This window comes from Anopheles aquasalis, chromosome 3 (genome assembly GCF_943734665.1).
Source record: "Anopheles aquasalis chromosome 3, idAnoAquaMG_Q_19, whole genome shotgun sequence".
In the NCBI taxonomy this organism is placed as follows: Eukaryota; Metazoa; Arthropoda; class Insecta; order Diptera; family Culicidae; genus Anopheles; species Anopheles aquasalis.
The window spans coordinates 44,096,564-44,114,063 of record NC_064878.1 but is presented as its reverse complement, the minus strand read 5'-3'; the positions used below and the strand labels follow the sequence as shown (position 1 = coordinate 44,114,063).

The 17,500-nt window shown below is 50.2% G+C and overlaps 1 protein-coding gene across 18 annotated transcripts in view; it reads left to right on the top strand.

Moving 5' to 3' along the window:
• Window positions 1-17,500, top strand: part of LOC126578980 (glucose transporter type 1) — a 165,513-nt gene that overhangs the window by 144,337 nt on the left and 3,676 nt on the right. For 17 of the 18 annotated variants that reach the window (XM_050242146.1, XM_050242145.1, XM_050242143.1 and 14 more), the window contains one exon: window positions 2,019-2,432. In XM_050242146.1, the coding sequence (XP_050098103.1) occupies window positions 2,019-2,145 (127 nt within the window). In that variant the 3' untranslated portion in view covers window positions 2,146-2,432. Of the gene's footprint in view, window positions 1-2,018; window positions 4,730-14,460 lie in introns of those variants that run through there. The other variant, XM_050242133.1, reaches the window with a different exon arrangement.

Here is a 17,500-nt window from a genome sequence, read left to right as displayed (position 1 = left end):
GAAATGTCCTGCGAGGGATGATAATCGTTCATTATGAAGTTTGACATCCCGAGATAGTAAGAATCGCTTACAAAGATTAACAGAAGTTCAATCGTTCGATCCGCTAGGCTCACTTTGATGTCGGCCCTCTCCAAAAAAAAACAAGCTTCTCTCCCATCTATTCCAACGCTACATAGCCTCACTTACACAACATTTCGCGCAAATGGCGCCCCTCTTGCCGCTGGGCCGCTCATCAGCGGAAAGCACAATTCAACACAAACTCAGAATTTAGAACCGGCCATCGATTGGAATGTGTTGAGCAGTTTGCCAGTTTGCGAGGCAAACGCAAATGAATTATTCATCGAGTTCGAGTGTAGGAATGGGCACCACCAGGCCCCGAGGAAAATCGCCATCGAGTGAGAGGAGGCACAGGACCGTGGGTGAGGGGATGCTTTTCATTTTTACGATTCATCAAACGAAATGCCGACCATTTCGATTTTCGCATCCCGAGTCCGCGGCGGTTCAGTGTTACTGCCGGTGGCTGCTGCCGGAGCAGCACAATCGCAAACGGGCGCATGTTTGAATGTTTTTGACCGAATATGAACCGAACTGTCGGGCTGGTCTGTGACGCGGAAAGCGTTAGCTTTCCCTTTTCCCACTGCCCTTACCTTCCTTGCGGCTCTCATCTCCGCCCTTCCTTGGCAACGGGATCCTTGAGAGAGTCCAGATTTGTGTTTCGCCAACGTTCGATCTGATCCCGAGCTTAAGTCACATAATTTCTTGGAACGCGAATGGAAGGGGAGCCTTTTGGGTTTTTGGGCTTCACGAAGCCCGCAGGCGTGGTTCAGCGTTCTAGAGGCCCTACACCGTCGCTTTCTGCTCTCCAGCTCCCCTTTAGCGCTGCTCAAGCCCAAGGAGCGGCCCAAAAGTCCACCCGGGCGGTCGGAACGGTTTGTCGCCGGAAATCCGGCGTTTCTAATTACTCCTAAATCAATTAATCATCCTTTAATGGAGCGAAAAGCCCTACGGGCGGTCTGATAAGACGCCTAACGACGACGGCAACCCGGCGGTGACGATGGCGTTGGCCATGGCGACTCGAACTTTTCATCACAAAGAAGCAGCGAACCACTGTCGCTGTGTCCTGGCCGCCCTTTTGGCAAACCTTTTCCAACCTCGATTGTCAGCCCTTCCTCCTCCCTGGGGACTTGTCCTTTACCTCCCGGCCCGCCAACACAAAGAGAACGAACCGTACTAGGCTTTTCGGTTCGAATGATAATGACATCCTTTCGTTCGTTCGTTCGTTCGTTCGGCCCTGGTCCACTCGAAGATGAATAATCCAATCTTGGAGTAGCGGATGGCCTGGCAAAAGGCCACCATGATGAATCCTGTGCAGCGGCAGCGGTGGCGGAGGATTAGAGACCCACACCACTCTCGCTCTCTCTCTCTCTCTCTCCCTTTCTCACTCTCTTGGAAGGCCTCTTATCAGTGCCGCCGGCCAAAGCACAACGACGACGCACCAACCAATCTGGAAACCGGTGATTGGATGATTATTATTGTTATTATCATCGACAGTTGTCCTCGTGTCCTCGGTTTGGTGGAGGGAGTCAGTGAGACGCCTCTGGTTGGCTTTTTCACGTTTTTGATAATTAAATTTTCCGTACTTTTCCGGACGCTCGGAGGCTCTTTTGTGTTTTTCTTTGATCCGTGGTCGCTCAAGGGGTTTGCTTTCGTACTTTAAACCAAGGCGCAGGTAACAGGAGCCGTTTTTGGGGTATTAATTTTGGTGCCACGGTTCGTTGAACGTTACGTAGCGAGACGCTACCAAAAAGACAGCAGCACCACCACCACTAGTTTCAAGCTTGAACACTCTGCCAAGGGGGACCAGTTACTAACAAACTCATTGCCACTCCAATTGACTTGCTTCGACTGTAATATTACAATTTCCCGGTGCGCGGCTATTAAAGGCAACGTCTTTCATCGATTGGACAGAGTAAAAGAAACCCCTTCATCCGCTATCTCTGTTTGTTACACTTTTGCAGCGAGGACGGAGGTGACCGTGAGCCCGGTACCGAGCGGAACTCGATCAGTTCCGATTCGCTGCAGCTTCACCAACAGCAGCAGCAACCTAGCCGCTCAGCGAAACACAAGGATTCCGGCACAAACTAGAACCCAAACCAGACTGCGGCCTTCCAAATTTACGTTTCTCGCTTCTTTTCAATTCTTTACGTTCGTTTTTGCATGTTTTCGTAAGTATGATTTAACCTCACTGTCACGCGTATGTATTAAATTTTTTTTTGTGTGTAAAGAGAGTAAAAGTTTCATTTTCGTATTGTATTAATTTGGATTTTTTTTGTATAATTTTAAGAATATACTTTATTCATTTGTACTTATTACTTAAGCCCGCCCATAAACGTATAGCCGATCAATTTGAAATAAAACGACGAACAAAGTTATGCCTTTTTTCAGTTTCTTTAAATTTGGTTTAATTACATCTTTAGCATTGACTCAGGAATCAAAGGAATGTTGAACAACAGGGAAGAAGTTGTTAACAGAGCCCCACATGTATTGATCTCTTCCTCCTCCTCCACCACCACCTCCTTCTCCTCCTCATCGTCGTCTGTAGTGCCAACTTTTATCGCATAACTCAATGTGGAGCATAAATTATGCTAAAAAACTTTTGCTTTTCGGCTAGACCTGACTGCCAGTATTGGTATTGCATCTCCTCCATCTCTTTCTCCTCCTGCTGCTGTTCGTTCACCATCGCTCTTTAGACGCCGCCCCCTCCAAAAAGACATCAGACATTCCCTCGCATTCAATCCATTAGCAGCAGCAGCAGCAGCAGCAGCAGCAACGAACAACAACATCAACAACAACGAGATCGCGTCCCGGGCAAAGTAAACAGACCGGAGACGAGTGTTGTGCCCTCGATTTGCCCACTTTTCCACGGTGTCACCACGGGATAAAGAGAGCTTTTGGAGCTCTGCCTCGCGGCAACATTCATCACCACCACCAACAACGCAACGTGAGGTCTGTCCTTCAAGCGCGTGAGTACTCTCCCGGCCAACTTTTGGTTAACTTTTAGCGGAAGTAAACCTGGGGCTGCTCCTGAGCTGTCCCTTGAGTAGAGTGAGGCAGCTTCTTTGCCTTTGCGCCGCACCGGTGAGCCAGTTCAATTATTCCATGTAATTTTTGTCCACCTGTGAGAGAGCTTGTGCTCCATTTATCGCCGCCTGCGAGCGCTCAGGCACATTATCTTTCGTGTGGTGGTTCAAAGCACCACCCATACACCGTTTTGGTTTGGCTAATTTCATAAATAATAGCGCCACCCGGTGTTCGTGGCCCTCCAGCGCACTTCCTGGCGTGCCGTGACGCGATAAAAGCACCAAATGTGTTGTACCTTTCGTAAGGTGGAGGAGGAAAGGTGAGGTAAAGTTTTCCAATAAGAGCTGCCTCGCTAACCGTCGCTATCTCGTGATCTCACAGCTCTCGGTGCGTGTTGGTGATTTTTGTTGTTGTTGTTGTTGGTGCTGAACAATGCTTCGCGCGATGCCTTTTGCTCGGATGCCCGGGATGAATTTATCTTCGCCTCCTGCGTTCTCGTGCTGCTCTCGAGCGAACCGCACGAGAGTCATGGCGTACTACTGGCGCAGTGGCTACTAGAGTTATTCGAAATCGCCACCGAGCGCACGTGCGGCACGTGACGATCTAACGATCTCTGTCGCTGGCTTCGTTTGTGTCCCGGCCGCGTTGATCCTATCCCTGAGGCCACGTGCTCACGTGCCACGCAAATGATTCATTTTTCAAACAACAAAAAAAAACCTCATGATCCACCACCAAATGGCACAACGAGAAAAAAAACTGCGTGTTTGCGTTCACGCAGCATTGGAGTTTGGTGCTGGGCTGGAGTGTAAGGTACATGTACTACAGGGTAGCTATAACTTTTACCTGTTCCCCTTCCCTTCTTCCCCACTCACACCATCATCGCCGTGATGCTGATGCGTTGCTTTTTGGGAGTTCCAACGCACTCCGTTGGGGGGTCGCCGCGAATCGTTAACATTAGCCAAACACCCATCCATCCACTTTCACCATAAAGCATGTCGTCTGTTTCCACTTCTACGGCGGGAGGAGGGATGGCGTTGCCATGAATACACAAAGGATGTACACAGACACAGAAACAGAAAAACAAACACAAAAACAGAGTCTTTACGCGGGATACGCGTTTCAAATGATGTTTTTCACAAGAAAACGAAGGAAAAAAAAGGAACAAAGAAGGAGCTAGTAGCTGGAATCAGCTTGTGATTCCTTTTGTGCGCCCTGGATTGATACCGCATCGTGGCCTACTCTGTTACGATGCCAACGGAGTATCTAACAGTTAGAGATGGCTACGCACTGGTTACTAATTCTACCAGTAGCAGACTACTTGAGCTCAGTTATCACAACAAACTGATGGCAAACCAAAGCACTAGGCCCGGAAAGGCCGACCACTAGCGAACTAGAGATAAGGCAGAGGAAAGCAGTGCCAGAAAGAAAAGGGACAACAAGGAACAAAGAGAAACTGTTGTAAATTCACACTCGTTTACTCATCCGCTATCCGGTAATCTGATAATATTCACTTATTACATAATCGTAGAGTGTGCGAATTTCAGGAGTATGCTAAACTGCGTAAATAATCTGGAGCCGCAAAGTATGAACTCGGGCATCGAGCACGCGGCGCTGATGAGATCCGAGGAGAAGACGCAACACGACTCACGTAAGCCATCCAACCAAACAAAAACAAAACCCAACAAAAAAAAACCACATCAACTTCTTCACCATAAAGCTGCGGAGTAGCAGTGCCAGCAGTCGCACGATGATGAGCAAGACCTCGGAGAAAAGAAGAGTGACAGGACCGACAGAGGAAAGAGCTGAAGCGTGGTCGAAGCGCGATAAATGATTGGAACGGATATCCTGCCCCTAGGGAGAGGTGTTGGAAGGAGCACGCACACCTGTGTGTTGCTTTCACTCCAAACCTCACATCCCTTTCGGTAGCCAATCTCGCTTCGCTCTTCTCTCATGTCCTTCTGTTTTTCCCTCGCTCTCGTTCTCTCTGCTGCTGCTGCTGCTGCTGCTGCTGCTGCTGGTGCTGCTGCTACTGCTGCCAGTTTCTGTTCGCTTTCCCAATCTGTTCCCATTTGTGTTATGCCCACGTTTTCCGTGAAGCTTTTCCCAGAATCCTACCCCACCCTCCTTCGCCACCAGATGCTTTATGTTTTTGTGTGCGCGAGCGTTGCATCACCATCATCATCATCATCATCATCATCACCAATCTTCCACTTCATCGTCGCTTCGTTGCCGTGCACGCTTTTGTCCCATGTGTTGTTTTTTTTTCTACTCTTCCTTCCGTAATGTGTTTATGTTGTCTCTAGGCGTATGTGTGTGTGTTGCGTGTTTACTTACCGTTTTACTCAATCTATGATTTCGAATTTCCTATCCCTTCCGGGCCTTCCAGTACTGGCAGTGGCACACCTCGTGAAGAAGGCCCATTTTTTCCCCCCAGAAAATCATCCTCCAACCAGCAGCATCCATCCAATCGCTCTTGTTGTTTTTGTTGTTATTATATGGCCGTGTTTATGATGTACACTTTTTTTTGTTTTATTATTTTTCATGTTTATCCGCGTCGGAGAGGTGGCGCGCGGGTGGTTATGCTGTTCAATTATTTGGCAAAAGCGCTCGCGCGTACATATTTCGCGCGCGGTGATGATTTATGGCCGAGCGCGAGGTGAGCGGAACGTCATTCCCATTTTTGATGGACCTGATCCTCTTGAGCCGCCGCTAACACATCAGGGCACGTCAGTTCATTTTAATGTTGCGTTTGTTTGTGCTTTCACTCATTCGCTATTGTACCCACCATTTTGCTAACCAACTGCTGGTGTCGTTTCAAGCATTCAGCGTTTGACTTTTCAATACATGGAGGATTGTATCTCAGCAAACAGGAAACCCGTTTCTGGGAAGACAGCTCCTTCAGGAACGCTGGGAAAACAGGGTTTCCATTTCGCCGACTCCGTTGGCATCTGTTGGTGTCAAAGTGCACCGCTTTGTTCATGTTTATGTGCCATCGATTAAGGGAATATTGTAAACATGTCTCAACGGCCAGACCCCAAACAAAAAAGATAACAAAAAATAACACAAAATCTCAGCAAACCACTCTCGCTCTCGCGCACTTTGATCGTCCTTTGATGCTCTCTGTCAAAACCAAATGTCAGCAGCACGATAGTACCAAGCGACCGTTCAGCGCCTACGTTGTCTAGGAGTGGAAAGTTTTTGCTCTCCATCGGAAAACCGGATTTTCCACCGGAAAATGTTCCCAAAACACCCGGCAAATGAAAGCGACAACAACAAAGCGAAGCGACAGGAATAACAAAACCGGGGAAAACATCCTCCCACTTCCTGCTTTTTCACGTATGCCCCGGCATTAGTGTTGCGTGCGTATGAGTGTGTTTAAATATTTGTAGCATTAATGGGATGCACGCACGAGCTCCTGCATCGGGAGGGCACATTTGCTAGTGTGTGAGAACTGGTATGACGCATGACGCAGAGTGTCCTGAGCTGCTCTGCCAGCCAGGCGGCCATTCTGTCACGCTATACTTGCCCTGTGTCCCCGTGTGTTTGCGTTGCGGTTCAACATGCACACATACACTCGAACGCGACTTTCACTTCAGAAGAAACTTTTCACGGGGCATTCAACACGGAAAGCACACATACACCGACACCGATCTGGTGATGAGGGGCAGGGAGGCAAGGAGAGTTTTCTTATCGTCCTGCCAGCGTCCTACTTGTAGCTGGAAGAAAGGAAAGCCCTGTATTGTGCCCCATTGCTGGATAAGAGAAGAAAGCAATGAAGAGGAGGAAGCAGCTTCGTGTTGCTTTTCTTCTTTTTACTCTTCGCACTCCTCCTCTTTCTTCTTCCACTTAAAAAAAACACCCAGATTTTATGCTCGTGCTACCGTCGTCCTCGTCGTCATCATCGTCGCTCATTCGTTGCCAGTGGCCGTGTGAAGTGTGTAAATACAACGTGTTAAATCGTGTACTTAAACCGTCATCTCACATTCCCGCATACACACCGACACCGACACAGACACAGAGCACACAGCGCGACACCTGACACTTATCTTTACCAACCAGCAAAACATGCCAGCCAACCTCCCCTTCCCCGGAGTGCCACCGCGCCCTCCGCTGGCACAGCGTTTGTTGTTGTCGAACGGCTACGACGACGAAAAAACATGACTTTCATGTTCCGTAAGTGGAAGATTTAAATCAACACTTTCCATTTCCACCACGCCCTGCGAATGGGGAGGCGTTGGAGGGGGCCTGGACCTGAGAGGGTTTGCTAACAGGTCCGGAGAGAAGTAGCAGAAGCGGCAAAACCGGCAACAACAAAAATGGGCGCGACGAAGACGTCAACGACTATGACTGGAAGGAACTTTGCACCTTCACCGCGAAAAAGGCTTAGTACAAACGAGCACACATACAGGCGCACGCACACAAACACATTGGTTTTGCGACGACGATGCCCTGACGCTTGCAGGCACCACGCACCCACTTTTCCATCATCTATCATCGAGAGCGGGGTGGAGAGAGTGAGAGCGACCATCACATCATCGTTTGCGATACGACGATGAAGACCTGGCCCGTTCGCTAGAGGCCTATCTCGAGGCCTATGGATATGCCTGGTTGGCATTAAATCACGCCACCGCCACCAGCATCATGGCGGCTTTTACCGAAGGACGTCAACTGTGCCTTCTGCCTTCCGATTTGGGTTCGGGGGCTCAACAGCTCAATCAAGACTCAAGGGGCGCGAGCGCTTGCCGTTTGATAAACGGGTGATGACGGGTGCACCACTTACCTCCTTCGCAGAAAAAGAAACGTGACAAATAAAGTTTAAATCCCCTGAGTGTAGCATATGCGACCGGGTCGGATTGCATTAGCGCGGAGCGTTTCTGCTGCCTAGTATTGGTTGCCATTTGAATTTTCAAACCAAAACGTCCCAAGAACCTATTCCCATCTGCTTTTTCTTTTTTTTTTTTTGTTAGCATCAACATCATGTTTTGAAGATAAAGTACTTTTCCGTGTTGTTTGCATGCAGTAGTTTTGATTGTATTGTGTTTAAATAGCTTCAGAACTATACTTTGTTTGTGAGTAACTTGTAAGACAGACGCATTATCGTACCTAATCAACCAAATGTGTTGTCTGAGCACTTGCAATCGATTATCATTAAGCACTTGTTGGAGTAGTTTGTAGTGAATAAAATAAATACAAAAGAATCGTTGTAATAAAGCTGTAAATAATATTATAAACACCATAACAAACCCGTTAGAAAGTAGTTAGCAACAGTTGGACAGAACAAACCAAGCAAGCGGAAACGAAAAGAACAACAAACACGTTAAAGAAAACGTCAACACACTAGCCAAAATCAATCGAGTAGCCAAGTAGTAGCTATAAGCAAGTACACCTTAAGCGTACCAGTACACAAGTAAATGCGATCGAGGAATACAACTTACTGAAACTCACGTTATGGAACCAAAACAAGAGTACCTCTTAACGGTTGCTTAGTAGCTTCCGGTGTGCCCAAAGGTGTTGGACACCAGGTCGTAGATATGAAGTAGATTTACAGTCAACTACCAGCCTGTGATCGTCCCCCCCCTTGGGATCAGCTCTTCATCTTTCGCTCTCTTTCTCTCCTTGTTTCCACTCTGTTCGCAAATCGTGACCGCACCCTCGGCAGTCGCACTGCACCGATGCTACCGATGATGATCAGACACACGGCACAAGCTTAAAGCTGATCCAGCACCAGCCAGCCGTCCATTAACCAATCGCTCCATCACTCCCGTAAACAAACCAAAAAACAAAAAAACAAACTCACCATCGTCACCATCCTGTGCGCAGGAACAGCTGCACAGCTGGAGTTTGAGTAGAATATTACTTAGCCCTCCCCAAACCTCCCCCAGTACCGAGTAGTCTAGAGTTTCGATCGATCGGATCAGGGGGGGGGGGGGGGTGCGCTATTGTTCTAGGGAGCAGCACTATTCTTCTCACCCCCACACTGCTGATCGACTGCTAGAGATCCCGATCGAACTGGAATCGAACAACAAACTACACTTTCGAGCTAGCTGGCTATCGAAAGGCATCATCATTCACTGCCGTCCGGGTCAAGCCCCGGGCCGGGGTGCGCCTTCCTCACGCAAACTAAACTAATGCAAAGCACCAAAAACGTGGCTGCGAACGAGGTGTCGCCCGAATTGTCACCTCGCTCACCAAGCGTCACGATCACCATCACCACAGCTTAGCCTCTACCTCTAGTGTTCGCTTATCCACCACGCCACGCTACCCATCCTCCGTGCGTCCATTGTACTTTCACTCGAACTCGTTTCTCGATACCATGCTGCCGATGCCGATACCGATTGTGGCATTCGTCGGCTGTGTTTGTGTCCCGACTTTCGCCAATCGGTTCATCATCAAAAATGAACCATCACCCTCGCATCATCTTCATCTCGCGATGATCCCCCGCGCTGGGTCTTAGTGTTCGGTTCGGCCACACTGGACGGTGAGATGGGCCCGTACCCGTTGAGCGATCGGGCCACCGTCTTCGGATCGGCCACGTTGGACGGTGAGATGGGCCCGTACCCACTGGACGGTGAGATGGGTCCGTATCCGCTGGACGGCGAGATGGGTCCGTACCCACTGAGCGACCACAGTAACCTGCTCGGCCCGTCCAAGTACGGTGTCGGTGTTGGCTACGCGGTTGGTGCCTCGACCACTGCCGCCGCCGCCGGTGGATACGTGACACCAGCGAACTATGGGACGACGACGGCCGGTACCGCTAATCGTGTCACGATCAGCAACAACTGCTCACCGATGCCAGTTCGACGGCAGTCCAGGGCTAGTGGTCGTGCGGCGCACCAGCATCATCATCACCATCAACAGCAGCAGCAGCAGCAGCAGCAGCAAGGAACCACCAATGCCGGGTACGGTTACTCCAACGAACCATCCGCCTATCAAGGCGGAACTGGTGGCAATCCCGTCCGGGACAGCTTTCGGCGACACTCGGCCCACGGACGGATCGTTTCCTCAGGTACCTAAAACGACTCTCACAGCATTCCGAAGTTGGACAAGGGTTAGACGGGCGGGCGGGCTGGCCTTCAGGACGTGCTGACCGTTCCCGTTCGAGACCGTTCCTTGGTAGTTGTCTGGAGTAGCGAGTTTTTGTACGTAAAAAGATGGTGCGCGCGCGCGCGCGCGCTGTGGCATTCACACTATGGCTAGGGCGACTTTAGATAAAGGAATTCCCAATTCCAGGACAATCCATAGATTGAGGATAAGACTGCTTGTCTCTGCTAGATTTGAGGTTAAGAATCCCTGTCTTATTGATTTGTAGAAAAGGCAGAAAAGACTCATTTATTTTTTTCTCTTCTCTCTCTCTCTCTCTCTCTCTCTCTTTTCTCTATCTCTTTCATTCTTTAATCTATCTCCTCCACCTGTAGGTCCCTAGTGAGGCCCGATCCATTCCGCTGCTTTCGCTCGCACCGTGGCCGCGAGAAACGCGATCGCGCGCCCGATCCAGTCGATAAGCTAGCTCTCGCCATGTACCCCAAATTGTTGACGAGCAAAAGCTCTCGAAGCTTACGGCAGGTACCACACAGCAGTTTAGCTCTCGCCACTAGCATCCCTTCTAGCACGCTGCAAACGGTCGCTGCCCCCCTGGTACCTTGTGGCAGCTTGTCAGAGGTTCTTTTCCCCTAACTCGGTTAGATCGATCTCCCTACAAAACGGTTTCCACCCGGTCCGCCCCCGGGGGATTGTTCCCTTAGGTAGTTTGTTTGCTAGAGTTTGAATGCCACAGACAGAAACCATCGGTGCCTCGCTGACCGTTCCTGTTCCGGTTCCAGAAGCCATCCAGTTCCCAAAGAGAATGGGAATGACAAGAGCAAAAAGGGAACCAAGTAACGTTCCTCGGTTTTGACTATGTTCGGGGCCACTTCTGGGAGGGTGGCCTATCTGGTGTGCTGTCTTTTGCCTCGAGTCTATGCCTACTTTGTGCGTTCCGATTCAGAGTTCCTGCCTCCAAACAACCAACTATGACCGTTGCTGGAGTGTCGGAGTAGAGAAGAGTGGCGGAAATGAGTTTCTTTTTCCAGCAACAGCAGCAGCAGCAACAACAACAACAACTACACGGCATCGACAGAAGGCACAAACACTGACACTCTTTCGAAAGAAAACAAAAAGAATAGGTTTCTTTCAAATTCCATTGTCTCGATTTCAGTCCAGCGGCTGGTTAGAAACTTACACGAGATGTGAATCTGAATCTAGCAAAAAGGTGATGTCCAGAGCAGATTTTTTAATATCAGACTCTTCGGATAAGGTCGTTGCTTTGAAGCGCGTTTCCCAAAACCAACAACCAATGGCGGTACCCATCGTACCATAAAAACTACTGGACCGAGTGGACCGATTTGAAACTTTGAATACATAATCTGGGCTAGACTATTTGCCAGGGAGCCTCGTGTCAATTTTTCATAAAAGTGTTGATGCTTTATTGAAAAGAATTATGTAATATTAGATTTTTTAGATACAGAATCGTTAGAAGCATCACTTTTTCAACTTCAAACAAGTGCCAAAAATCGAAAAATTGGCAAATCAAGTAAAACTCGAAGGGGCTATCAAGATAAACTTATAATCTAGCATAAGAATATTGATATGCATTTTTTAATGACCCATTACACAGCTACGATGGGCACCGTTTTCGGTCCGAATCAAAAGACTTGCTCCTTAAGATTTAAGCGACGAACCCGGTTTGACCATTCCGCCGTTTGATCGTTCCAGTTTCCTAAATTTGATGCCATGGATGAAGTTTTCAATAAATCTTTTCCAAAATAGAACCAAATATTCTTGAAAAGTTGTAGTTCATTATGACATTCACATGAAAAAATTAAGTTGAATGGTTTCTGAACAAAAAATCGACAAAAATGAGCCTTTTTTGTACCGTAATTAAGCTTAGCCCCCCCCAATTAAACCGATTTGAACGACCGTCACACGAACCAATGCCTTCTAGATGCCGACAAATGGAACGTGGTGCTGGCGATGTGTGGTTGTTCTTACCATCAGTAATCACATTACAACGAACAACTGATAAGAGCAACCTTTGCACCATTTGTGGGACACTTAATTGAGATAATGCCCCAGCAAGCAAATTACACTTCAAGGTTCTTTTGTTCCTCTCGATGCCGATTAATTGGGGCGATAAAATGTAATCTCTTACAAGTCGTTCGTCGATGGTGCCCAGTTCACTACACTACACCACCACCATCGCCAAATCGATCGAATCGCAATGAAAGCGACCTAATCGGTAGTTAAGGAGCACCCCAGATCCAGGCCCCACTCGCGAGCGATCGGATAAAAATGCAAATCACTTCCCATCGCCGTGCATGTACTTTCCGGTGAGGCGTCCGGCCGGGTAAGCCCGGCAATGCCTTACAATGACCTGCTTAATGCCGGTCCTCATACGTTGCGGCGGACGATGAATATCGCCAATCGTTCGTCCATCGTCGAGGCGCAACAAGCACCCCGCTAATACAGTCCTCGATTGACGGTCCACCGTGACAGGAAGTTTTGTTTGAAAACTGGCTTCTCAACACCACGACCGTTTGCTGGTGGCTGCCCGTCGCCCAGAAACCCATGCATCGCCAACGGTCTAAGCCACCGTGCCGCAAAAGCCTGCCACGATCGATGCATAAAAATATGTATATATTTTTGCAAAATTTATGTGCAATTTATTCACCCATTTAGCATTATCCAGTCACCCAGTCCCCAGTCCGAGTGGGTGGTGAGCATAATTTTGTGCCCGGAGTCCGGATCGAGGTGGCTCGAGACTCGAGGGGAAGCTCGAGATTGTAATGTTTCATCCATAATAAATTGGCTGACGGGCATTGTCGGCTGGGCGGTTCCCTCGAGTCCTTGGTAACTCGAATTTTTGGGGGACAAGGGCGGGGCGGGGGTGTGGGGAGAGGGATGATAAAATTTAATCCTCGCGCCGCTATCGGCCAAATGTGAACCAGCTGCCGGCTGGTAAGGGCTACGCTTGCTATGTATGCAAAGCGTGGCGTGGCGACATAAATTTTAATGAGTAGCCCAGCGCTTTCCCACAGAATTTGCTGGGCAGCTTGTGAAGGCTTACTGAGTGGTTACCGAGCGGCTTATCACAAAGTCAGCAGCAGCAGCAGCAGCAGCTGCCAGCCATCTAAATTTATCGACTTCGATAGAGAGTGACATGCCAGATGGAGGGCAGACAGTTTATGCTGCACACAAGACATAGAACAGAGAAAAATATGAGTTAACATTTAAAGTATTAAGGAAGAAGTAGTTTGTAAATTCGTTCGAAAGAAAAACGCAGCATCTAGAATCAGAAAAAAACCGCAGCATCTAGACACGAATATGCTGCAAAGTAAATATTCCATTGAGTTACACAGAGTCAAAGAACCGGTAAAGCAAATGTCAAACACAAACGATTGAAAAACATTCCAAGGTACCTCGGTTGTTCTGTTTCGAATAATCTAGCCGTCAATTCAGGTCAGATAAAAGCCAATACTACTCTTTAATCTTATTTTACTCTAACTTATTCCAATTTTTAAAATCTAGAAACGAGATAAACACACAAATCACACACTAGGCTTTAAAAACATTTTAACATCGAAACATCCAAGCATCGAACATTCGCAACATCTGCAGCAGCGTAAGGCTAGAGTTGCTTAGGGTCAGCTGCTCAATACTTCTACTACACAATCTCTCTTCTATGCATGAATTCCGTAGACTAACCGTCCGTCGGTACTAGTATGCTCAGTACAACATTTTCCAACATTCAGTCTCTCTTTAAACTATTCTTAGCTGCTCCGATAGTGCGGAAAGAGAGAGAGTAGCGGTTGCATGCATGCTCTTCTTCGCATCCGTTACCTTCGCTACCGTTTAATCGCTTTTTGGGAATGTCTGGATTTTTTTTTCCTTTTCTTGTGGGTAATTTAGTGTTGAGCGTTGTATGGTTTTTGTTATGGAGTCTGGTTTTTTCTTATTTATCCAACTCTCGTTCATCACTTCATCATGCAGCATGTCATAGTCGATTAGGAGTCATTAGCAGTCGAACCGAGTGTTTATGAAAATTCTCCTCAGCTCCAACATCTTTAGCCGTGTTTCGGTTCGTTCCGGATCCATTTTCCTGGTTTTCCGGTTAACAATTCGATCCTGGACCTCTGTTTTGAGTACTCCATGTTCCCCTCTGTCCCTTCTCCTTCTCTCCTTAACAAAAAAAACCTCCCATTTTATTCCCCTTTCGATCACCGGTTCGCATCGCATGACAGATCCGATAGCCAGATCCCAGTACTAATCTTCGCCTTCGTAAACGTCCTTTCTCCGACTCCCCACAAACCAACAAACCAACCTTCTTCGGAACCTTCCGTGCAGCCGCATCCGAGCGTTGTGCGCAAGAAAACGCAAGAAATACTCCAAATCGAGCTGCCACCTGTGCGCCCCATCACCGTCATCAGCAGCAAGTACCTGTCTGCCAGAACACAGGGCCTTGACTGAAGAGCACCGCCTGGACCCCTAGTAGTGCGTACGATCCGGGCACGGCACCGAGTGAGGCGAGTGGTGGTGAAGGTGGTGGTGGTGGTGGTGGTGGTGCTGGTGGTGGCAGTGCACCGTCCGCCCCCGGTTCGCCGATGACGATGACGTTCGGCGCGTGCGATCACCGCTGCACCCTCGGCAGCACGGTCAGCCTGCACGTAACCGGCACTAAGGGGGGCCGGCGGTCAGGTGGTGGTGGTGGTGGTGGTGGTTCCAGAGCATCGGCGCCCGGTGGCCGTCTCAGCCGCAGTCGCATCAGCCTGCGCAGCGAAACCACCGGCAGCAGCAGCGGTGGTGGTGGAGCAGCCTCCAGCAGCACCACTCACGGTGCTCACCGCCATCACCATCATCACCATCAGCACCAGCACCATCATCAGCACCAGCATCAGCATCACCACCATCAACACCAGCACCATCAGCGGCTGGTGCAAACACTTCAACAGCAATCGACAGGAACGACAACGGATACACCGGTGGCCAGTAGCAGCGGCGGTTCGCCAGCAGCAGCAGGAACAAGGGGCGGCCACAGTCACAGCCATCGGCGCCACTCATCCCAATCATCATCACGCTGCACGCACCACCGTCAGCACCGGGCGCGCGATGACGATCAAGAGCGTTGCCGAAGCGAAGAGGAAACGGGTGGTGAAGAGGAGGAGGAGGAAACGGGCTGCGAGGAAGAGGAGGAAGAGGTGGCCGGCACAACCGCGACCTGTACCGAGGACGAACGGCAGGCCGCCTCCGCAGGCAGCGTCTCGACGATGTACGCCGAGAACTGTCACTGTAGCCGCGGGAACATCACCACCACGGACGATGACGACGAAATTCAGCAGTACTTTGTGGTCGATCAGCATCAACCGCAGCACCTGCAACAGCAGCAGCAGCAGCGCTATCCTGCCAGTCAGCAAACCCTCTCAAGGCGTCCTTCGGTATCGAGCTGCACTTCGCGCGTTTCCCATCGCAGCACACCACGATCACGGCGAGTGACGACACCGATGAGCTGCTGCTCACATCACTCACACCACTCCCAACCGGCACCGTCGACAGGGGCTGGTGGTGCTGGTGCACACCAAACGCTGCAGCACCGTCGCAGCCAAGATGGCGGTTCACCGGCCAACGTCAGTCGCCGAACGCTGCCAACCGACAGTGGCTCCAATGCGACGATCTCAAACTTTAACATCAACCCGGCACGGTTCCAGTGCAGTTACTACACGGCGGACGAGAGCGAAAACTCGTACTGTTCGATCAGTGGTGAAAACATCCGCCAGATCCAGGCCCAAACCGCCATCCAGCATCGGTTGGATCGGGAGGAACAGAAGCAGCGGTTGTTGCCGTTGCCACTGCCACCGCAACCGACCGCTGGTGGTCCAGTAACCGGTACCAGCCAGCCAGACAACGATAGCCAGCAGGATGTGGCGAGCCTGGACGAGACGAGCCTTCTCTCGACCGTCGATTCGACTTCCAGCGCCGAACAGGGTGGCGGACTGCGTGGTGGTACCGGTGGTGGCTCTACAACGACCACCACAAGCACGACCACCTCGACAACGCAACGACAGCTACAGCAGGTCGGTGGTGAGACACCGAAAAGTGCCGGCAGTCAGCTCGTCCTAACGCCATCGAAGATTACGATCGAAAACATTGGCCAACTGTCGGAGATCGGTACGGAGCACTATGAGTTCGATGATCTGGACATTAACATCCCGGAGATCTTCCAGTCACCGTCAAAGATCAAGTGGAGCTTCCTGGCGAACCTCGATGAGACGAGCAACAAGTCGAACAAATCACGCATCAGCTCCGTGTCCAGTTTGGTCGATGCGGCCAGCAGTGGCCGGGGGCGGTTCAGTGGCACGGAATCGGGTGGAGCTGACGTCAGTGAGACGGCCAGTGACAATGAGTACAATAGTCCGAACCGTCGGATTCGTCGTCGGCGGCCGGAACCACTGCCGAGTGAGGCGATGATGGCAGGGACTTCCGGCACTGGTGGTCTGCATCAGTCGGCAACGCCCGGTGGTGGTGGCCACGGTGGTGGTATACAAAGCTCCTCGTCGAGCTGCAAGATCGAGGAACTGCTGAAAAAGTCCTCCCCGTCGGCTTCGTCCGATTTTAAGACGGTTTCGATCTGGCGCGCCGAAAACGGTGACGAAGGCAACGCGATCATCTTCCATCACGAGAGCGAAATCGTGGAGAACTGTTGTACGAACCATTTTTTAGACCACAGTAGCTACGACGTGTGCCGGGTCGATAACTGTGACTATCTGATCAAGAGCAGCGACACCGATACGCCGGCCCACGGTTCCACCGGTGGTGATGTTTGTTGTGATGAGGAGGAGGACCAGGTGCGAGGCGATCGGCCACGGCGTCCACGACGTTCATCATCGTGCACGAGTCTCTGCAAAAGCACGGAACGGTTAAACAACGCAATCGTACCACCGGCTACGATCGCCGGAACGATCACGAAACAACTCGAACTGAAGCAACGGAACATTTTCACCACCACACTGGCCGCCACGACGCCGAGTGCAGCGACGATGGCGCACGCCGGTTCGACCGGATCGCCACTGGTGATGGTTCCGTCCACGATGGGTGGTGCTCCACAGACAAGCAGCAGTGCGGCAGTAGCTGGCACCGCCGCCACCACCGTGTACAGCATCATCTCGCCCGATCTGAAACGCTTCGAAAAGCAGACGAACCTGAACCGCAACTCTGTGAACCTTAGCCAGAAACTCCCGCCGTCATCTCCGTCCTCTTCGTCGACCTCATCGATCTTTGCGGGGCAGTACGGTTCGTCGGTGTACCGGAACATCAACCATCATCACCACCAGCATCATCACTCGGAGCAGCAGCAGCAGCAGCAATCGGAGCGCGATAAGCTGCTAAACAA